The 18,541-nt window shown below is 43.0% G+C and overlaps 1 protein-coding gene across 2 annotated transcripts in view; it reads right to left on the reverse strand.

Moving 5' to 3' along the window:
* LOC6528491 (diacylglycerol kinase 1) overlaps positions 1–18,541 on the reverse strand; it is a 45,053-nt gene that overhangs the window by 13,725 nt on the left and 12,787 nt on the right. For both annotated transcript variants that reach the window (XM_039371706.2, XM_002089501.4), the window contains exons 3-9: positions 10,935–11,018; positions 9,323–9,405; positions 4,770–4,968; positions 4,407–4,601; positions 3,679–3,864; positions 1,124–1,249; positions 929–1,053 (exon numbers count right to left, since the gene is read on the reverse strand). In XM_039371706.2, coding sequence (XP_039227640.1) covers positions 929–1,053; positions 1,124–1,249; positions 3,679–3,864; positions 4,407–4,601; positions 4,770–4,968; positions 9,323–9,405; positions 10,935–11,013 — 993 coding nt within the window. In that variant the 5' untranslated portion in view covers positions 11,014–11,018. The remainder of the gene's footprint in view (positions 1–928; positions 1,054–1,123; positions 1,250–3,678; positions 3,865–4,406; positions 4,602–4,769; positions 4,969–9,322; positions 9,406–10,934; positions 11,019–18,541) is intronic.

Below are 18,541 nucleotides of genomic sequence, written 5' to 3' on the forward strand. Positions count from 1 at the left end.
TTCGAGGACAGCGAACGGCGGACAGGCGGGAAATGTGGCTGGAATCATTCCGCCATAGCCAGGGGTATTTTGTTAATTGAGTTTTGTGGCGCTTTGACTTTATTTGCGGTCGCAGTTCTTTCTTGTTTTTATATTCCTTTCATTTCTGGGTATATTTTTTTTGCTTTGCCTGTCAGCGTGGCGGGTTTGTGAGGGGATGAAGGCTGGAGGTTTAAGGCTGTTCTTTTTGCTGTGGCCGAAACTATTAAGTTGCCTATGCGATGTGGCAGCTGTGGCAGCTCCACAAATTTGCGGTTGAAATGGAAACACGGTGAACACAACACGAAAAAGAGGCCTTTTAATTGATTTCAGCGCAGTCTGATATTACTTGAAATCAAGGAGCCAACAAAAAGCTGTAATAATATAGCTTTTATTGGGTAAATCGTAAATGTATTTATATTTTACAGCACTGTTATAGTAACAGTAATATCTAAAAAAAAATACTATGATTTTTTAAAATAAAATGCAATCAAATCAAAAATCAATGAAACTTTCGAAAATAATATCATTATTTTGTATATTAAATTAAATGAATGTATATATTATATTTCTTCAAGTGTAGCTAAGCTGGGACTATCGCCGAGTGGAATGCTCAAACAATAAAGGCGAAATTAATTTCAAGTGTTTTTTCCACTGTGTTTTGTTTGGCGCTTTGTTGTGTTGGCTGCTGAAAATGTTGGTAAGTAATTGAAAAAGTTTTATTGGATTGGATTGGGTCAATGAGTAGTCGAACGGGTTTCGGGATTCGTGACCACCAACCGGACGACTGATAGAGTGTGGGAGATATGGTTTGTTTGCAGTGAGTGACCTAAGTGGATTTCCCGAGCATCGATTGCAGTGGCAATCGCGTAATGAGTTTTTAATGTAAGTCGGATTTGGTGGCACTCACCGGACGCAGTTCGCTGACATCCCAGCCGAGATATTCGGCCACGGCCATCATCTGGTTGACAATGGCGTCCATTTCGGCCGTGTCCAGGACTCCGTTGCTATCCGTGTCGTACAGCCGGAACATGACTGCAACGCAATGAATAAATAACCGTTCAGGAAGCAGGCGAAGGAGCGAAGACTGGCCGCTTGCACTTACACTCCAGCTTGTCCTCCGGACGTCCTGCCTCGAGCAGTGATAAATAGCAGACGACATCCTTCAGCGGGACCTTGAGTGTCAGCGGATCGAAATGGGAGAGTTTCCGCGCGAGGAGCTTAATGTCAGCTGCAAATGAAAGAGGTGATGAGTGGGTGGCTGGTTACTGTGCGACTGAAGGACTGCCAGTGCATTGCATGTGCCAGTGCATTTATAAAGTGACAGAGTGGACGCCGCCCTCATTATCCTTAATGCCATCGACAGCTGACAAGTCAGGCGCCATTATGCCTAATGTTAATTGCCTACAGTTGACCGGGCCAAAAGGCAGCACCCTGCGTTTTGTTATGGCTCTTAATGAACATGAGTTTCGGAAATTGCTGCCTCGATTCCTTTTTTAATGCTTTGAGCCTGCGACCCAAAACTTTTTCCATTCTTTGCTGCAGTTACCCCGAGCTCGTTTAACGTTGTTTTTCCATAATTACAAATCTATTCACCTATTTCTGGCTTCCTGCAGCATTTCCCCATGGCTGGCAGTCAAGTCCTGCGCAATTACATAATGCATTAAAATCAAAGCGCCCTGAGTGGCGTGGCAACTTGTTTGGGAATTTACAAAGGAGAAAGGAGAAAGAAGAAAGCATGGCTCTTTGTTTGCGCGGGAGGATGAATGATTTCTATCCTCGGTGCTTTGACAGGCCATTTATGTGTGCCGTTGATGTGCTAATTTATATGTTAATGCGGAGTTTCCATCTGAGCCAGGCAAACACCCGAAAAAGACATGGAGATGATTGTACTCTAGCTAATTATGTTTGCCCACTGTGGGGGATCGTTTGTTGGCAATAAATTAAGATATATATGCGCGCATACAATGCCAATATTTGCCCGACTTCTTAACAACTAAATGAGGCTGTCGGCTCCGCGAGGAGTGCAGGAAGTTTTGCAAACAGGCTGAGTGTGTGTGCAGGATCAATGTCAACTTATTTGCCGGCCTACATTCCGACTAATAAATTTAATTCACGCACACACAGGAAGTCGGAATACAAAAAGCAAAGCAAAACTAATCCAATTAGCGCTTAAAGCGCTCAAACACACAGACAGGAGGTGCTTTGTCCTGGTTGTACCTAATATTTAATGCTAATGGGTAACTCATGGCTGGGCCTTTTCCGTAGATTACTGCAGAGCAAAAAATCGCCTGCAATCGTGATCAATTTGTTGGGTAATTATTCTTAATGTTACTAAGCATTACATTTAATTTAATAGGTATTCGTGCTAGAGGAATCACTCTGATATTTGCCTATTTTTGAAGTCAGATACCAAGAGTTATGCACGTTTAAATTAATTAAGAAGGATTTCTCGCAGAAACTCAAGCATGTTTTCTGGCTGTGTACTCCCACTCTGTAAGCTGCCACGACAATGCCGTCCAATTGCTGGCAAAATGCGTGAAACTGCTGGCCAGCGACAAAGGCAAAAAAAGCGAGAGAAAAAAGAGAAATTTACGTTCATTAATCATTCTCGTGAACATTGCAAACGAACCGAAATGAATGAAGGCAAAAAGGGAAACAAGGCGAGGACGCAAAAAGCGAAAAATTGTGCTGCATACTTTCAGGCCGCAAGTGCGCCTCGCTTTGTCTGTGTGCGTGAGAGTGTCCTGCTGCCGCTTGTCTGTGTGTGTGTAAGCAATAAATGTTAATTTAACGCAGGCCTCGCTTTTTACGAGTTGCGTTGCGACTTCGTGAAGTGCAGAAATGTTTCTAATTGGGCGTTGATTTACGACACCATCTCCGAGACAAGAGACCCTTGGCTTTTGTTTTTTAGCTGTACTTTGTTGTTTTCGCAAGGGGAAACGGAAGAGGGACGGCTGACTTCCGGTGCCAAGTTTCGTCTTTTCCAGGGAATGCAATTCGCGCGGCGGTCCTGGGCGCATAATTTATGAACTCATGAATTAGCGAATGTCTGCCTTGTTGTTCTTCCGCGCTGATATTTGCTTTTTCCACTCGCTCAACTAATTAGCAAGTTCGCAAGGAAGTTAAGTTAAGTAAATGGCAAATAAGTGGGGTTTTTGCTTAGTCTGCCATGCTATTCCACTACACCAATTGTTTTAAGGATATCACCATTCACTTTATCAATCCAAACATCAGGAAATTTAAATTAACACTTTAAATGAATGGTAGAGATCTAAACACGCTTGTTTACTTATGAAAACCCTCTCCCAACCTCACATCGCAATTTTTGCATTTGAAATTCGCCCATTTAACCACTTTTCGCATGCACAACTGTGGTAACAAATGTTGCTCTCCATTCACAAAGCAATCGCAAAAGTTAGTTTCCCCTAACAAGTGGAGCACATAGACGGGTAATTTTTGCATTTAAATTGTTCGCCGGTTCCGTATGCTGAAACATGTCGGCTGGCCAATCAGCTGGATGTGCAATTTCAATGCGAGTCCCTGTCCCAATTCCACATTACTTGCTGATTGCACAATAGGCATCTTAATTGGAAGTCGCATGCACTTCGCAATTCGGATGGGCGCACTCTGTGGCTGAGATGCCTAATTAATGCTCACCATCAATTTTGCAATTAACCGAATTGCTGCTCTTCTTCGAGGAGTTGCGGGACATCTGCGAGTGGTTGGTGGCCGAGTGCGAGGGACTGGAGTCCACGGAGCGACGTGCCGGATTGCTCGCCTGGAACATGCTGGGTCCGCTGGCCAAGGGACTCGGCGTCACCGTGAGCATCGGATGGACACTGCCTGTTAATGGGAGAGTCCGATGAAATAGACACACTTATTACGTGGGGTTTTAAAGGCGAAAATATATATGTAAGTATAGTAACTAAATGCTTTAACAAATAAATGTGTAAACACGACTCTTTAAAAAGGAGAAACGAAACCCTTTTTCGAGCTATAGAGATTAGAAATTGTAATTTAATTTTAAACTGATGTGTCAATACTACGAAACAAAACACAATTATTTGATTAATTTATTATTCTTATTCAATATGTTTTATATATTTTAAGAATTTCTTTTTTAATTTATTATTCTTATTTAATATGTTTTATATATTTTAAGAATTTCTTTTTTAATTTTTATCAGTTATTTGGTTAGTTGCTAACAAGTTGGTTTAAATAAATTACGAAGTTTTCAATGCCCTTTTTATTGCAACATTACATATCTTTAAGCAGAAATAAGTAGTCTAAAGACAAGTTCAATGAAACCAAAATCCTCTTTAAGGATCAAAACCGTACATTCCCTTAAAAAACACTGTTCTGTAAACTCATTCCCGGTTACTTACCCGTCTTGCTGGGATCATGGGATAGATGTCCGCCCAGCGAGTGTTGTAATTTATCCGTGATGCCATGGATTTTGTCCACAAAGCTGCTGCGGGCTTGTGCGTGTCCCTCTGCCCCGGCCACGCCTCCCGTCCCGCCTCCGCCTCCGCTGCACTGCGGCATCAGCTCGGCAATGCTATTGATGTTTGGTATGGAGCCTAATTACAGGCGGTCGGGATGCCAGTGGGGGGCGGGGGCAATGTGGGTGCGGGATGGGCCAAAAGAAATGTTCAGCGATTATTCACATGCACACGAGAGTGGGTAGCATGGGTAGCATGGGCAGAATGGGTAGGATGGGGAGCTGGGTGGCAAGGAGGATCTCTTACCCTTCGTGTGCGACGTGACCGGCGCACAGGCGGCCGTGCTGCTGATGGCGGCCATTTGATTAAGTGCCCGGCCATGCAGCTGGGCCTGGGTGACATTCGGCTTGAGGAAGGACACAAACAAATGTTTGGCCAGGTCCAGCGGCGCCTCGCAGTCGAGAAAGGCGTCCAGGAAGCGTCGGAACCCGTCGAAATCAATGTCCTGCAGAAAGAGTTGTAACATATAAATATAGCGAGTCCAGTCAAAGATTTATGGGGAGCTGTGCTTTAAAAGTACTCGTATATAAAAAGTCTTTAGGGAGCACATAACTTTTTCCTTAGGCGAAATGTTAGAAGATATGCTTAATGACTCTTTCTCACTTATCTCTTGCTGTACCAGCATATGTGCACTGTTTTTCAACCAATTGAATATTTTGCACTTGAGTAACTTAACTACGTGGATTCTAAAAGCAACTAGTATGAGTATTTGACATTAAAAAGTTCCTCGCAGTTCTCCTCCCGTATTAGATAATACTGAGAACTTTTAAAGCGTTTTGAGGGAAGACCAACCTATTACTCATTTCTCTTACTGCAAGAGTGTGTAATAAATCTGCCACAGGCCATTCACGAGTGACAAGTTGAAATGTGTGCAAAACACTCGTCGTTGCATTGCACCTTCCCACCGCCTTCTTTTCCCGGGAAAGTTTCACGAGTTTGTAGTGGCAGGGAGTGGAGGAGGGGAGGTTATAATAACATAATATGCTGACGTTATTATGGCGAAAAACATTTTGCAGTTGCCTCCAATGAGATCCTCGTATTTTCGGGTGGGTGTAGGAAAGGAAGTGAGGAGCAACCGCCGTCATCGACTTTATTAACGTTGACAACGGAGCGTATGATTAATAAGTACTCGCCAGATTGTGACATGTTCGGAGGCGATTTTCTGCGTGCCAAGTGAAGCGAAAGTACATTTATCTCGGAGTAAATGATGGTGCTGATGTACAAGGAAGCTGTTGAGTTTGTGGCCTAATTGAAGGTCAAATATCAGTCGACTCAAAGCTGGGATTTCTGCTTTAAAATTCCCGCTTTACGCGTATGGAATACATAATTCTGCTGTGGGCGAGTGCAGGCCATTTTATTTACATTTGTCCAGTGCACAATATTCCCACATAAATCCGAGCTCTGTGTGTCTGTGAAAAAGGTTCCATTCGGCTCGTACGTGCCGGGGAATGTGCCCCAAAGATCTGGCGCCTCTTTATTTGCCATTTGGCAAAGGGGTTCGGAGTTTTATGGATGCGGAATGGAATGGAACCTGGCTGAATGGGAATCGGGGCAAATTACATGTCAACACCACGTGTAATGTCAACACATTGACAGCTGCGGCGCGATTCGTGAATCAACAATGCGACATTGATCGACGCTGGCATCCGCTGGCATTGATAGACGTACTCCACACAGCTCCATACAGCTTTTCGGATTTTACAGTCGCGGGTTGAAGCTCGAGTTGCAGCCTCCCTTCCAGGATAACAGCTAATCAAGGACGACAGCACGAGGGGAATGGGTGCGTTGGGTGCGATTAATTGCGCAAGAGGCAAGTAACGATATAATCAGCGGGAGCTGGGCTGCCAGGACCACGGCACGTGTTTCTATTCTACCAAATTTATTTCTGCCTTTATTATCAGACTCCTCACGAGCGGCTGCTTCTTTGGCTGCTGTTTTGTATCGTTTTAAATTTCGAAACATAAAACAAAGTAAACGAGCCGGGGCTGCCAGCATTAAGAGGGCGCTGAGGTTTGGGCTCACACGAAAAACAAAGTGCTTTACAAAATGTTTTTGATTAAATACAATACAAAAAAAAGAAATATAGAAAGTAATATAAATATGAATGTGAAATTCATCCCAAAAGTTCAGAGTTCCTTGGGAATCAATTTATCAAATAGGAGTAGATTATGTAGGCAGAAAGAATTTATTCATAAATTAAACAATTTCATTCTGTAAGGCAATTACCTCGAGCTGGAAATTCAATTCCGCTTTATTTATTATCAAATTACAAGCTAGAAACTGTTTTCTCTCTGTGTACCCAACCACTTGCTAGCTGTTTCGCCGGCTGCTGGATGCTCGGCCATAATGAAACCGAATACAGGCAAATGGAAGTTTATGCTCGTGTCGTCGTGGAAACTGGCACTACACCACATACACAGTATCTATGTGCCATGAGCATACTGCTTGAAGCCAGTGAAAGCAAATGGCTGCGACTCGCCTGAGTGGAGAAACATCGGCATATTGTAAACCCGGGCCCAGATACACACATAAATTGCAAACGAGTCACACCACACACACCAGCACTATAATAATGGCGTGAATTGCGTTAGCAAAATTTATTTAGCCAACAAGGAGCAACGAGATACGCGTGCGAAGGTTCCTCCCTCCCTCCGCTGCTCTTTATCTATGTAGATTTCGGGGTAGGGGTCCTGTTTCAACTTTTGCTTATAGACATTGAACGGCGCAATAATAGGACAGTTTCCGAAATATTTCATGGCTTTGAATATATATTTTTTTAAATATTTATAAATTGATGACAAACATTTAATTGTATTATTATTAAGCAAACTTGGAGCATACAATTTAAAATATATTTGATTTTATTAATATGTTGAATTTGAATAGTATTATCAGTTTAATTTGCTTTAAAGAAACTTGGAATAGTATTATCTGTTTTATTCGCTTATAAGAAACCTGGAATGGTATGTGCTTAAAGGCAATGAACTCAATGGAAATATTATCATGAAAATGTCAAGTGGCAGTATTTCACCGATCTCTGCTGTAATTGTGGCCTCAATCTGGGCTGGTATTCCCATGGATGCGTTATGTGACGCTATGCGTGAGCGCGTGGCTTAATGAATAAATATTCAAGCACATTTCGGGCGTTCGGTGCGTATGCGCGATATTCATTAAGCTCCTAATCACACATACGCACACATACGGGCCATTTGGCACTCGAATCACTTCTCCACGGCGAACATAGTCTGCGCTCTGCATTCATTATGCATCGCAATGTCCGGGGCATAAGTTACGACCATCTGAGCGCTGTTTTAATATCTCGTCCTGCTGTTTTTTAGTTTTTCACACCGAGAAGCAGTGGGAATCATTTAATTTTTGTTTGCCAAGCAGATCTGAGGACAAGCGGCTCTTAATGAACCTAATTAAAGATCCCGGGCTTTAAGCCGATCCTTGGTGGAAAGTTAAAGGAGGACGGGCCGTGTAAGCTGCTTATTGGGAATAGGAAATTGTTGCCAGGCAGCGCACAATTCGTGGCATGTCAATTCATTTCGCTAACTGAAATATTTACGGGAATTACTTTTGTTCGCAAAATGCTGGCATTGAGAAACAGCGAGTGCCAGGAGTACCCGAACATTCCCGGCAGGCAGGGTGTTCGATATCAAAGTGAATTCCGATGAAATCATTCACTCACGCTCGAGTCCAGTTGCATGTGGAGGGAAGGAAGCCAGGAGGTGAGCCCGAGTGACGGAAACTTAATTATACTTTTTCCATTTCGTTACGCTGGCAAAACAAATGATAGACCGGAAAAACAAAGGGAGAGTCGAGAATGATTTCGTTTGCATACATGCTTCTGGCTCGAACGATTCCAAATTCCGGAATTAAAAATGTATATTACTGTGCAAACTGCACGTCCTTCGCTTGTCTCCCTGGTAACCCCATGGTGATCTGGGTAGCTGGATCCGCTTGGCCCGCTTGTCCCCATTGAGAGAGTAACAATTTATGCAGCTCCAATGGCTCCTGCTCCTGCTCCTGGTCCTGCTCCTGCTCTAACCAAATTGATGGCGATGCAGGCAGTTTCAAATTAATTCTGTATGTATAAACTTGTCAGGATATTCATTCGGGAACAAGGGTGGCCGGGCAGCTCGGCGTCTGTTCTGTCTCTGTTGGGATTCAATTTCAATTTGGCATTCAGGCGTAAACTTGAAAAGTCTGTGATTTATTGTACGTATAAGAAGATTTACTTTCAATCTTTCGCCCCACCTGGCTGCCCTTTCCCCTGGCCCCAATTCCATTCAGAGTGCTCCTTCTCCTTGCCTGTCCAACCATACTACTGGAAAATCTATTTTACTCCAGGAACACATTTGGAAAATCAAATCGTTTTTGAGCAATCAAAGGAAGCTCTAACTAGCCTGTTAGACTGGCCTTTAAAACCTAGTCTTAAGAATAAATAGCTGGCATATTTTAATAACAAGGAATAGTTATATACAAATGTTAAGTTTCTTATGTTTAATTTGCAATTCAATATTCGGGACATTAAAGCATATAAATGTATTCCCTGTTTTTCTCAGTGCACACACGTGAGTTTCCGTAAGCTAAGCTGAACCGCTTTCATCGGTCTTCCCCAGTCGCCAGGCTGAGGATTAGAGTGTAAGAAGCAACCCGAACCAAAGCCAGCGAAGCCCTTGACTTGTGCCCTGAGCAGGGTCTGCCCTCCACTCCTCAACACTCCTCCATAGTAGCACTCTCATCCGCTTTCAATTAATTGCAGGAGCAGAGCAGGACATTTTGGGAATACTTACCCCATCCGGAATGCACTTGGGCGTGGTGGCGGCACTTGGCGAGCTGAACTCCCGCAGCACATCCTGCAGCTTTCGGGTGGAATCTGCAAGGAACACGACACAGGTGAGTGGTGTAAGCCAGGGATTATGCAAAGTTCAGTTTAGCCGGGCTACCGGCTGCGTGCGGGGCAGGACACACGTCAATCGCTCGACTGGCGCCAGGTGAACTAAATCGACGTCTTAAGTGGGCCAGCCCAGGTGGACAGGTGTGTGTTTCCCCCGGTGACTCAGGTGGCTGAACTGCAGCGCAGTGGGATAATTAACTAATGGAAGGCGAGTGGTTGGTTCGTGCTGGTGGGTGCGGATGAGCCGAACGAACGACTTGGACGGGCAGGCTGACATGCTCCAAGTGTATAAACTCAGAGTTAACTCCACGGGGAGACTTTCTTCCAATATGTAGCGCCCACAGCTTTATTAAACTAATGAGAGTTTTGTCTGCACTTGAATACAGTCGCAGTCGCATTCCCATTTTCAGTTTCAGTTTCCGTTTCTGTTCCTGGGCAACACCAGCTGGCACTGACACCTGCACCGCAGACTAACAACATTGAACCGCACTCTAATAAGCACCTGCAGCCGCACCCATGTATCCTGTGGAGCTGCACAGGATACACACAGGACTCCTGAATGGGCACTGTCTCAAACTGCAACTACTTCTACGTCCAGACGGGATTAAAGCACCCCTCAAATTGCTACACAAGAGCTCGTACTCTTCGATTCCTTTAAGTTGAATTAAATCCTAGTTAATATGGTTTCGATTCTTTTTCTCTTCAACTAATTATAAAAGGAAACTGTACTGTACTGTCTTTATTGCGTATAATTTTGTTGGTTAGCTCTCTGTCTCATAAAGACTGCATTTTATGATGTCAAATAAGTATGAAGTAAATAACAACAGAGTTCTTTTTGCAGGGGTACCTTTCCAAGTTTAGGGCATTACAAAGTAATATTTTTGTCTGGCTGAGCTCATCTGATTTCGAGCTGTTCTGGCTGAAACGCGGAGCTTTCCATCAACCAAGTGGAGCTTGAAAGTGCTCCAAGTTCAGCATCTTGACGCAGTGTGTGTTCCGTGCAACATCCCATAATCTATAAGCTCAACATTCCCATTTGCCGTATCCGGTAATTCCCTCCGCCGGGCAGCCGGCGAGATGAAGTGAAGCGAAGTGCTCACCCAGAGGTAAACTACTTTACCATGTCAAACAGCTTTGCTGCTGCAGCAAAGAATGCAAACAGTGTCAGACATAACTGGAGGCGATGGGAGCAGATGTGTGGAAGGGATGGTGCTCACAATCGTTCTTTAAGTTGCCCTTCTTAAGCTCTGAGTTGCCAGTCCCAGCCAGCGAAAAAGTATAGGTATCTGCATTTATGTTCAAAAACTATTAAGCTACAATATGCAGGTTATATGCACCTCTTAATCGATTTGACTCGATCGGGTATGTTCTCTAAGTATAAAAACAGCTAATTGAATTTGAGTTAAAGGGAAACGGGGAAGTTTTAATTGGTACTAAATTACTAAAAGGTCAAATAAGCAAGCGTTTGATTTTGATTAGTGCGATTTGATTTACTGCTTTCCACTTACATGAGGCCAACTCCTGCAGCTGCAAAAACTCGCGTGGCGACAGTTTATCCCATTTCGGTGCTGCGATGCCAATATTCATTTTGCCTGAAAGTAAGCAATACATAACAAATGGTGACAAATTGTAATTTCCATCATAATGCGGGGGAATCTGTTGGCGAAGGGGGGGGCATAATTTATGGCATTTGCATTACGAGTTCGCCATGCAAGTGCCAAACAATCGACAAAACGCACACATTGCCACGAAAATACGTGGGTCCTGCGTACGTGATTGTGGCATCGACAATCAATACTTTCTGCTGAATGTGTGCGATAAAAACTAAATTGCTTTAAAATGTTATCTCCTACCTCCCCGCACATGCACACACACACCCCCTAACTCCACCCTCGCACATGTCCTAGTTATTTTCAGACTTTCGAGTGGGCAATGCGAATAGGTCCTGTGATGGCTGTCTAAAACAGCAGTAACGCACTTGTAAAGCTCACCAGAGTGAGAAGAGCAAGGTAAATAATGTAGCACAAACAGATTTAATATTAAAAAAAATAATTAACAGTCTATGAAGTTATTAATACAATTCTCTTAACTTCATTATACAACTTTGGTGTTTAATAGGAATTTATTCCGTTATCTGTTTATCATATGAGGCCATATATCATCACAAATTATTGTGTTTGCATTTCGAATATTTTTAAGTAATAAAAAAACAACAGTTAAATGCGTGACATTTAAATTTTCAAGTTGATGCGAAGTGAAAGGGAATTTTTCCCACGGGTCTAAGGGCTGAAATGCCACTTTCCCAACTTGCCAGAGAAATGGGTGCAAAAGGCTATTAGCCAAGTTGTTCTCTGCCATATGCCAGGCGCTTTTCCAGCCGTTTGACACGTCATTACTAGAATCATCATCATCATCAGCATTAGTATCATCAGCATCATCATCGCCATCGTCACCACCATCATTATCATCGGCGTCGTCATCCTTGTTGTTAGAATGGACGCAATCGCGAGCCGCTGCTAATCAATGGCATAATTTCCCTGCGGTATCTCTGTCACAGTTGTGACGTCACACGAGCTGCTGGCGTTTCGGGCATCAAAAGCCCACGCACACACACACACACAAACAGGCCGAGGCAAAGGTATGTGTCAGTCACAGACAGTCAGCCAGCCAGCCAGCCAGACAGACAGACAGACGGATAGGCAGGGACATATATGTTTGTGCAGCACGTATATGTATATCTTATAAAATAGAGGGGGGCATGGTATTTGATATATATATATGTGCCTATACTTGTTGGCTTGGCTTTTCTGCGTTCCCAATTCGCTTGGCGTTTATTTTTACTCTCTGGCCATTTAGCGTTTTTATTTATTCATTTCACAAATCTTCTCTAAAGCTTTTGTCTTGCCGAGTTTATATTTAGATGGTTATAATCAACTGATTGGCCAAGTTATCATTTTATCCACCGCCGAGCACTTGTCAATAGAAATGTTCAAGTGGAAAATGGAAAATGGAGAATGATATTTCACGAGCTATTTCCGCATATTGCAATCGTAGTTTGTCCCTTTTTGCTCGTAAAACTTTAATGGAGCCCCATATTGCCATTATTTGCAGCTTATTTGGCTTAAATGGCCGTAGCGCGTTAATAGTTCCTACAATGCTCGGATAATAAACTAATGAAAATGCAAATGAAGCGCCCAAAAATAAATAGTGCAGCTTACACGGCGTATACGCAATCTGAATGCTAATTGCGCCGTTAATGGCGGGCTGTGTGTGTCTTCGAGTGTGTGTTTTTTTCAAGGCATCATCATGAAACTCGCATTTTGGGAAACTGGATATCTGGGTAGCTGGACCTATGTTTGCGTTCTGCTCGTAATGGTCCTTGGCCAGAGTCAAAAACTTCAATAAATTGGCTCGGATTTCTCAGTCTTTGTTCGTCATCCTGCCGCCCCTTGACATTGGTCTAAAAAAAGGACGGATAGGACATGGATAGATGTGGAGTTCAACGGACTGCCAAGTGCCGTGCTTTTTATGCTGTCCACATAAAATATTATTAGATTATGCGTCCGCTCCACTCGCACACAATGAGCACCAGATTCCGATTCTGATTCCGATTCAGCTTGTCCTCGCGCGTTTAGATGTTTATGTGCATGTTGGTCCTCTTATTGTTTTAGCCGAAACAAAATTGCCATAAAACCGGGCACATAAATGTCCGACACAGAGCCATTTTCGTGTTGCCTTCTTTTTACGCTTCAAATTGGACCGCCAAATCATTATACTCGTACTTCGGTACGGCGGTCCAGCGGTCCAGCGGTCCAGCGTCCTCTATCTTTGGGTAGAGCAATAATAAAAGTAAATCAAATAAAACAGCAGCATATTGCGTTTTTTATGGCCTTTAGCTTGTGGCCCTGTTTAATGGCCAACTCTGATCGCGGACCAAAAAAAAATCATTTTTCCAGCACATCAATACCCATTTCATTTGTTCAAATGGAGGGGGCCCACCCACCAATGCTCGCCTTTGAATTTTAATTAGTAAAACAAAATTTATGTTTGTAAAAAACTCTCCATTAAGACAGATTTTTATTTATATCGGGAAAGTGTTTTGTTTTTATATCACGCAAATGCCGTATAAATATGATTTAATGGCTATAATCAGGCGAACAAATAATCATTAATCGTTTAATAAAAGCGGGAATACAATCCATATATCGAAGTGTTTTTATGTTTATTACAAAAGAGAAACGTGTGTTAGTTTGGCAAGGATTTAATACATTTTCCGCAGTTCCTTAGTAATATTTTTAGATGTTCTTGAATGAACTACAATTAGCACTCATAAATTTATAAATTGTTTCAGACTCGTGACTGATTAAATTTCATTCCTTTGATGAATCGCCAATTGGGAGATATTTTCGCCATGAATGATTGAGGAGTGCATACAAGTGGGCATTAAATAAATAATTGCAAATCAATTGATGTCAGCCATACATAATTTATTTTGATGCCAGCTGGACCAGCAATGTTCAGACTTAAATGCAATGTGCTAAGGGACACACGTCCGTGTGCAAACAGGACTCCAAAAAAGGCCAAGACGAACAACGCTTTAATTAACGTGCCTGATTTGATCGGCAGAAATAAATCCATCAGCATAGCCAAGCCATGCATAAACTCGAATATCGAATCAATCAACCGACTGCTCGTCTCTTTGGCATTTAGGGCGTCGAGTGCGGAAAAGGTTTATCCCGCCGAATTTTAATAGCAACCAGAGTTTGCTTTTATGAAACTGACATTATTGTTTATCTGATGCGTGGGCCTTCCTCGCAGTAACTCCCCAATTGTTTTCGCCTGACAATAATACAAACAGCCAGCGAATGGCGAAAAAAACGCGCTGCATGATTGTCAATAAGCAGTGCACACAACTCACTAGTCTGCGTTTTATTTTTTTAGCTGAGTGCACAGCAGCCGTCGGCCATCTGAGTCCTGGATCCTGGATCCTGAAACCCGTGGCCTGTCAGCAGCAATGCTCGTATTTCAGGCACTTTTGCCGCACATTTTTGGGAAAACCTAGGTAAAGATACCGGGATATCAAAGAAAAATAAAGTAGCTTCAAATAGATATATTTCCAGACATTCCAATAATCAGTAAATGTGAGCTTGATGTGATTTCCAAGCATGTTGCATTTGCCATTAAACAGTGCTTATCAATATTTAAATAAAGTGTCTGATGGTCCTCTTAATTCATTTATTTAATCTTGATACCGCCATGACAGCACTTCTTGTCAATTCATTTGTCAGCATTGCTACAAGTTTAGATTTCGAGTTGTTGCCGATCGGAAAATCCCCTTTTAATCCCCAAGTTTTCCGCTGCAAACAAAAGTGTTAGCATACTTTTTGGGGAATGTGTGAACGGAGCTGCGGGGCTTACATCCATGTTGCATGTGGCACCGATGTCGCATGTCGCATGTGGCGTGTGTGCGGTATGCCCGCTCGCCAAACACTATGGCTCCGTCGTAAGCCGCCAGCTTGCCACACCCGCATCGATGGTCAGCGTAAAAAGTGCACGAAAAGGGAAACAATTGCAATATACTCGCTTTTATTCATACAGCCATTGCGCATTCATTCGTGTCGGTCGAACCATTTCTGCAAAGGACTTTTTTTCCGTGTAACCCCGACCCCGCAAGCAAATGTCACACACCATGCCCGCGGAGTAGAGCTGCCTGCGGACCGGACATGTGCTGCACTAAATAAAATACGGGGATAAAAAGACAGAAATACCGCACTGGGAGGGGAGTGGGAGTGGAGTAGGAGTGGGAGGGGAGCCTCGAAGGGAAGCCCCGCAGCAATTAAAACTGTGGAAATATGGCAGGGCGCGGCTGCGGAGTGAAATGCAATTGTGTTGCGCTGACTTTGACAGAGGCCGTCGAGCAAGTGTACTACTGCACTGAAAGAAACAGGCATAGCAAATCCAAGGAATACATAATATACTGCCATATTCTAGCTTGACTACACTGTAGTACAAAAAAAAAGAAGTAACAAAACAAAATTCGATTGATTGCATTTTTCTTAGTAAGAATCCAAAGAAGAGCATTATAAACTTACATCTAATAATGCATATGAAAACTGAAACGTAAATCATTCAGAATTGCCGAACGTATTTCAAAGAGTTTTCTTTGTTTGAAGTTACCCTGCTCACTCGGAAATAACGTTATTCATGTTACATTCACTCATCAAGTTCTTCTAAGATGTTAAAGTATACTTAGAGTTTTAAGGAATAATGTAACTCTTGTATTTAAAATTAATGCATTTGAGTTTCCTTTCAACCATAAAACTCTACGCATTCTCCTAATCCCCAGACACTGGTCTCGGACTACAGGAAGCGCGCTTTAATCATGGCGTCTGGTCGCGTCCTTTTCGCCTTCCTTGCACACTTCCGCTTGTCAAATGGGGGACCGGATATGGGGCGGGTAATCACAGGACGGAGAAAGCAATGGAGAAAGCGACGGAGAAAGCGAAAAGCGCGCTGTCATTGTTGTTTCGCTTCAGTTCAGTTCGGTTCGGTTAGATTCAGAACGGCTGTATTTGTCGGGGCGTCTTTATAGTTCCATAGTTCCCCTGTTATGGCCATGGCTGGAGCTCCTTTATCAAATGCTGGCCAGGCACAATCAGACGCGAGACTGGAGGCGCTGGCAACAAAGGAAGATGACAACTGCTTCTGGAGGGCACGAGACTGGGACTCCTCAATACACAGCGCTCTTCGCTTTTGTGACAGCAATTGAATCAAATTTATTGTCTGCATCCGATGCCATGCAGTTTCCACTCGACGTCCTAGTAGCGAACCCATTGTCAGCGGGGCTTGTAATGTCACGTCCTGTTTTTACGAGGATCAAGTGCATAAAGTATGACGCCGGAGCGGTTTGAAATGAAAAAATTATATATAAATGAGATTTGCGCGTGCATTTGGCTCTAAGCTTTTGACCACCACTCGAGCGATAAAAAATATCAATAGCCCGCGGGAAATGGCATTAGAAGCAACGAAGAAAAAATAATGGCTACATAGATGTGCATACAAAATGGTTAAAAGCGTTATCGCTAAATCGGTTTTGAAAAGAATATATGGAATCCAAATGCATATTGGCTGAGTATCTTTGTTTGGTTCTAAGGAACCTGATTAAAACTATCGCAAGTTGAAGACAAATGTCAGCTGATACAACCCTCGACTGAAGTTGATTTAAAGGGTACTGCCTCGCCCCATTGGCCTTTGTTTGCGTTCAGTTTTCCAGCGGCGTGGTCATGAAAAATGGTTTTCCATTTCCCCACCCATCTCACTTTAAACTGGCCAACCGAGTGATGCAGACATTTCGCTCTTTGTACTTCTGCGCGATTTAATTGCTGTTAATTGGCCAGCTAAACAGTTGATGTTACTTTGTTTTATTGGCAGCGCGAGGGGCGCCATATAAAGGGAAAGGAGCTGGGTGTTGGGGCAACTTTTAATTTTATTTACGCCAAAGGACCGACAAGTACGTGCCGTGAATGCGTAATTAATGCTCGAACATGTTTTATGCCAAAATTAACTCCGACAAAAAAGGCTTCTCTACGAGCAGCCCAGGATGTGGAGGCCACGTTCAAAAAGGAAGCCTGCGAAAATTCCCAGCGATGCCATGTCATAACCATGAAAGTAGGCACCATAACCGAATTCCCTCCTCTGACACTCCTACTTTAACCCATTTTCCACCTTATTTCCATGGTGTGAAAACATGAAGGATTAGAAGGGTAGAAAATTATTTAACGGAGGATAAAATATGCAATTTAAAATTATAAAGATACAGCTATTGAACACTGCACAAAGCATTACAAAACTAAACATCATAGAAAAGCAAAGTTTCCATATAATAATGTAAATAAATAATATGTAGTTCTTGATGCTGGCGATTATCTTATCTGTTTACTTGAACTTTATGTTAACTAGGAAGCAAGCCATAATTAATTGAGTTCCTCGTTCATTTAGCAGTTTTCTCCCCAGTGTTCCAACGTGTTAAAATACATTTCCGTCCGGGCTTCTGGAGAGATTTCCCTCCGGCGAGCTCGCCCTCTGACTTTTCACTTTGATCGACGGCCGGACAGCCTTCAATGGAAATTGATGACGCCACACCTCGCCTGCCCCATTTCCCCGGGGGCATGTTGTAGTCGTTGTATTTGTTGTATGGGGAGGTGTGTTCATGTTCCTGTGCTACCGAATATAATTTCTTGAACAATAAAAACTGTTTTGTCTTCGATAAACAGAAGCGTGCTGGAGAAGCTTGGCCGTGCATGCCGGCGATCTATAAAAATAGACAGCCAAACAAACAAATCGATGCCTGAATGGAGGGACGCCGCGTCTTTCCGCACATATAAAAATACGCAGTGATCTTATGGCCGACCTTACACATTTGCAGCACCTGGCCAACTAACCGGTTCCATCCAACATGGCAACCAGGAGCCAATCTCTGGCCAACAGAGATGACACTTTTCGCTATGACTGCTATGGCTTGCCTTGGACAAGCACCTCGAGAAGGAAGGATAACTCTACCTTTAACATTTTGGATAAGAAATCCCACTCTACTATCAATGGATTCTCACTGGAAACATGGAATCATATGCATTTTTCATTTGGAAATTAAGAATTTCTTAACAACAACAGTAGTAATTAAGTCAAATTATAAACTCGGCTTTAAATTTCAATTAGAAATTTATTATTTTACTATAACTATGTTATGTTGTGTGGGGGCTTTGATTAATTTCAATTGTGATCTGCGCTAGTAATCAAAAATCAACCCCACAAAACACGAAAATCCCAGCGGAAAGCGAAACAAGAGGCTCGCGAGGAAGGGAAAGGCGATTTGATTGAATTGCCACAATTAGAAAGATTTCCAGATTTGCTCGCCTTGTTTGAGTTTGTTTTGGCTGCGGTTTTAGCCGCTTCCCGAACTCGTGGATGTTTACACGGATGCCACGGCTCCTCATTTCCCCTGCGGTTAAATATTTGCTGTACTAAAGTGGAACATTTTTCCCTCAAAGGGACAAAGTGCTGCAAGCAGCGGGAAATCAAGTGCCTGAGCTCGGACCTCTTTTAAGCCGAATTTCGC

Source organism: Drosophila yakuba, chromosome 2L (assembly GCF_016746365.2).
Source record: "Drosophila yakuba strain Tai18E2 chromosome 2L, Prin_Dyak_Tai18E2_2.1, whole genome shotgun sequence".
NCBI classification, from domain to species: Eukaryota; Metazoa; Arthropoda; class Insecta; order Diptera; family Drosophilidae; genus Drosophila; species Drosophila yakuba.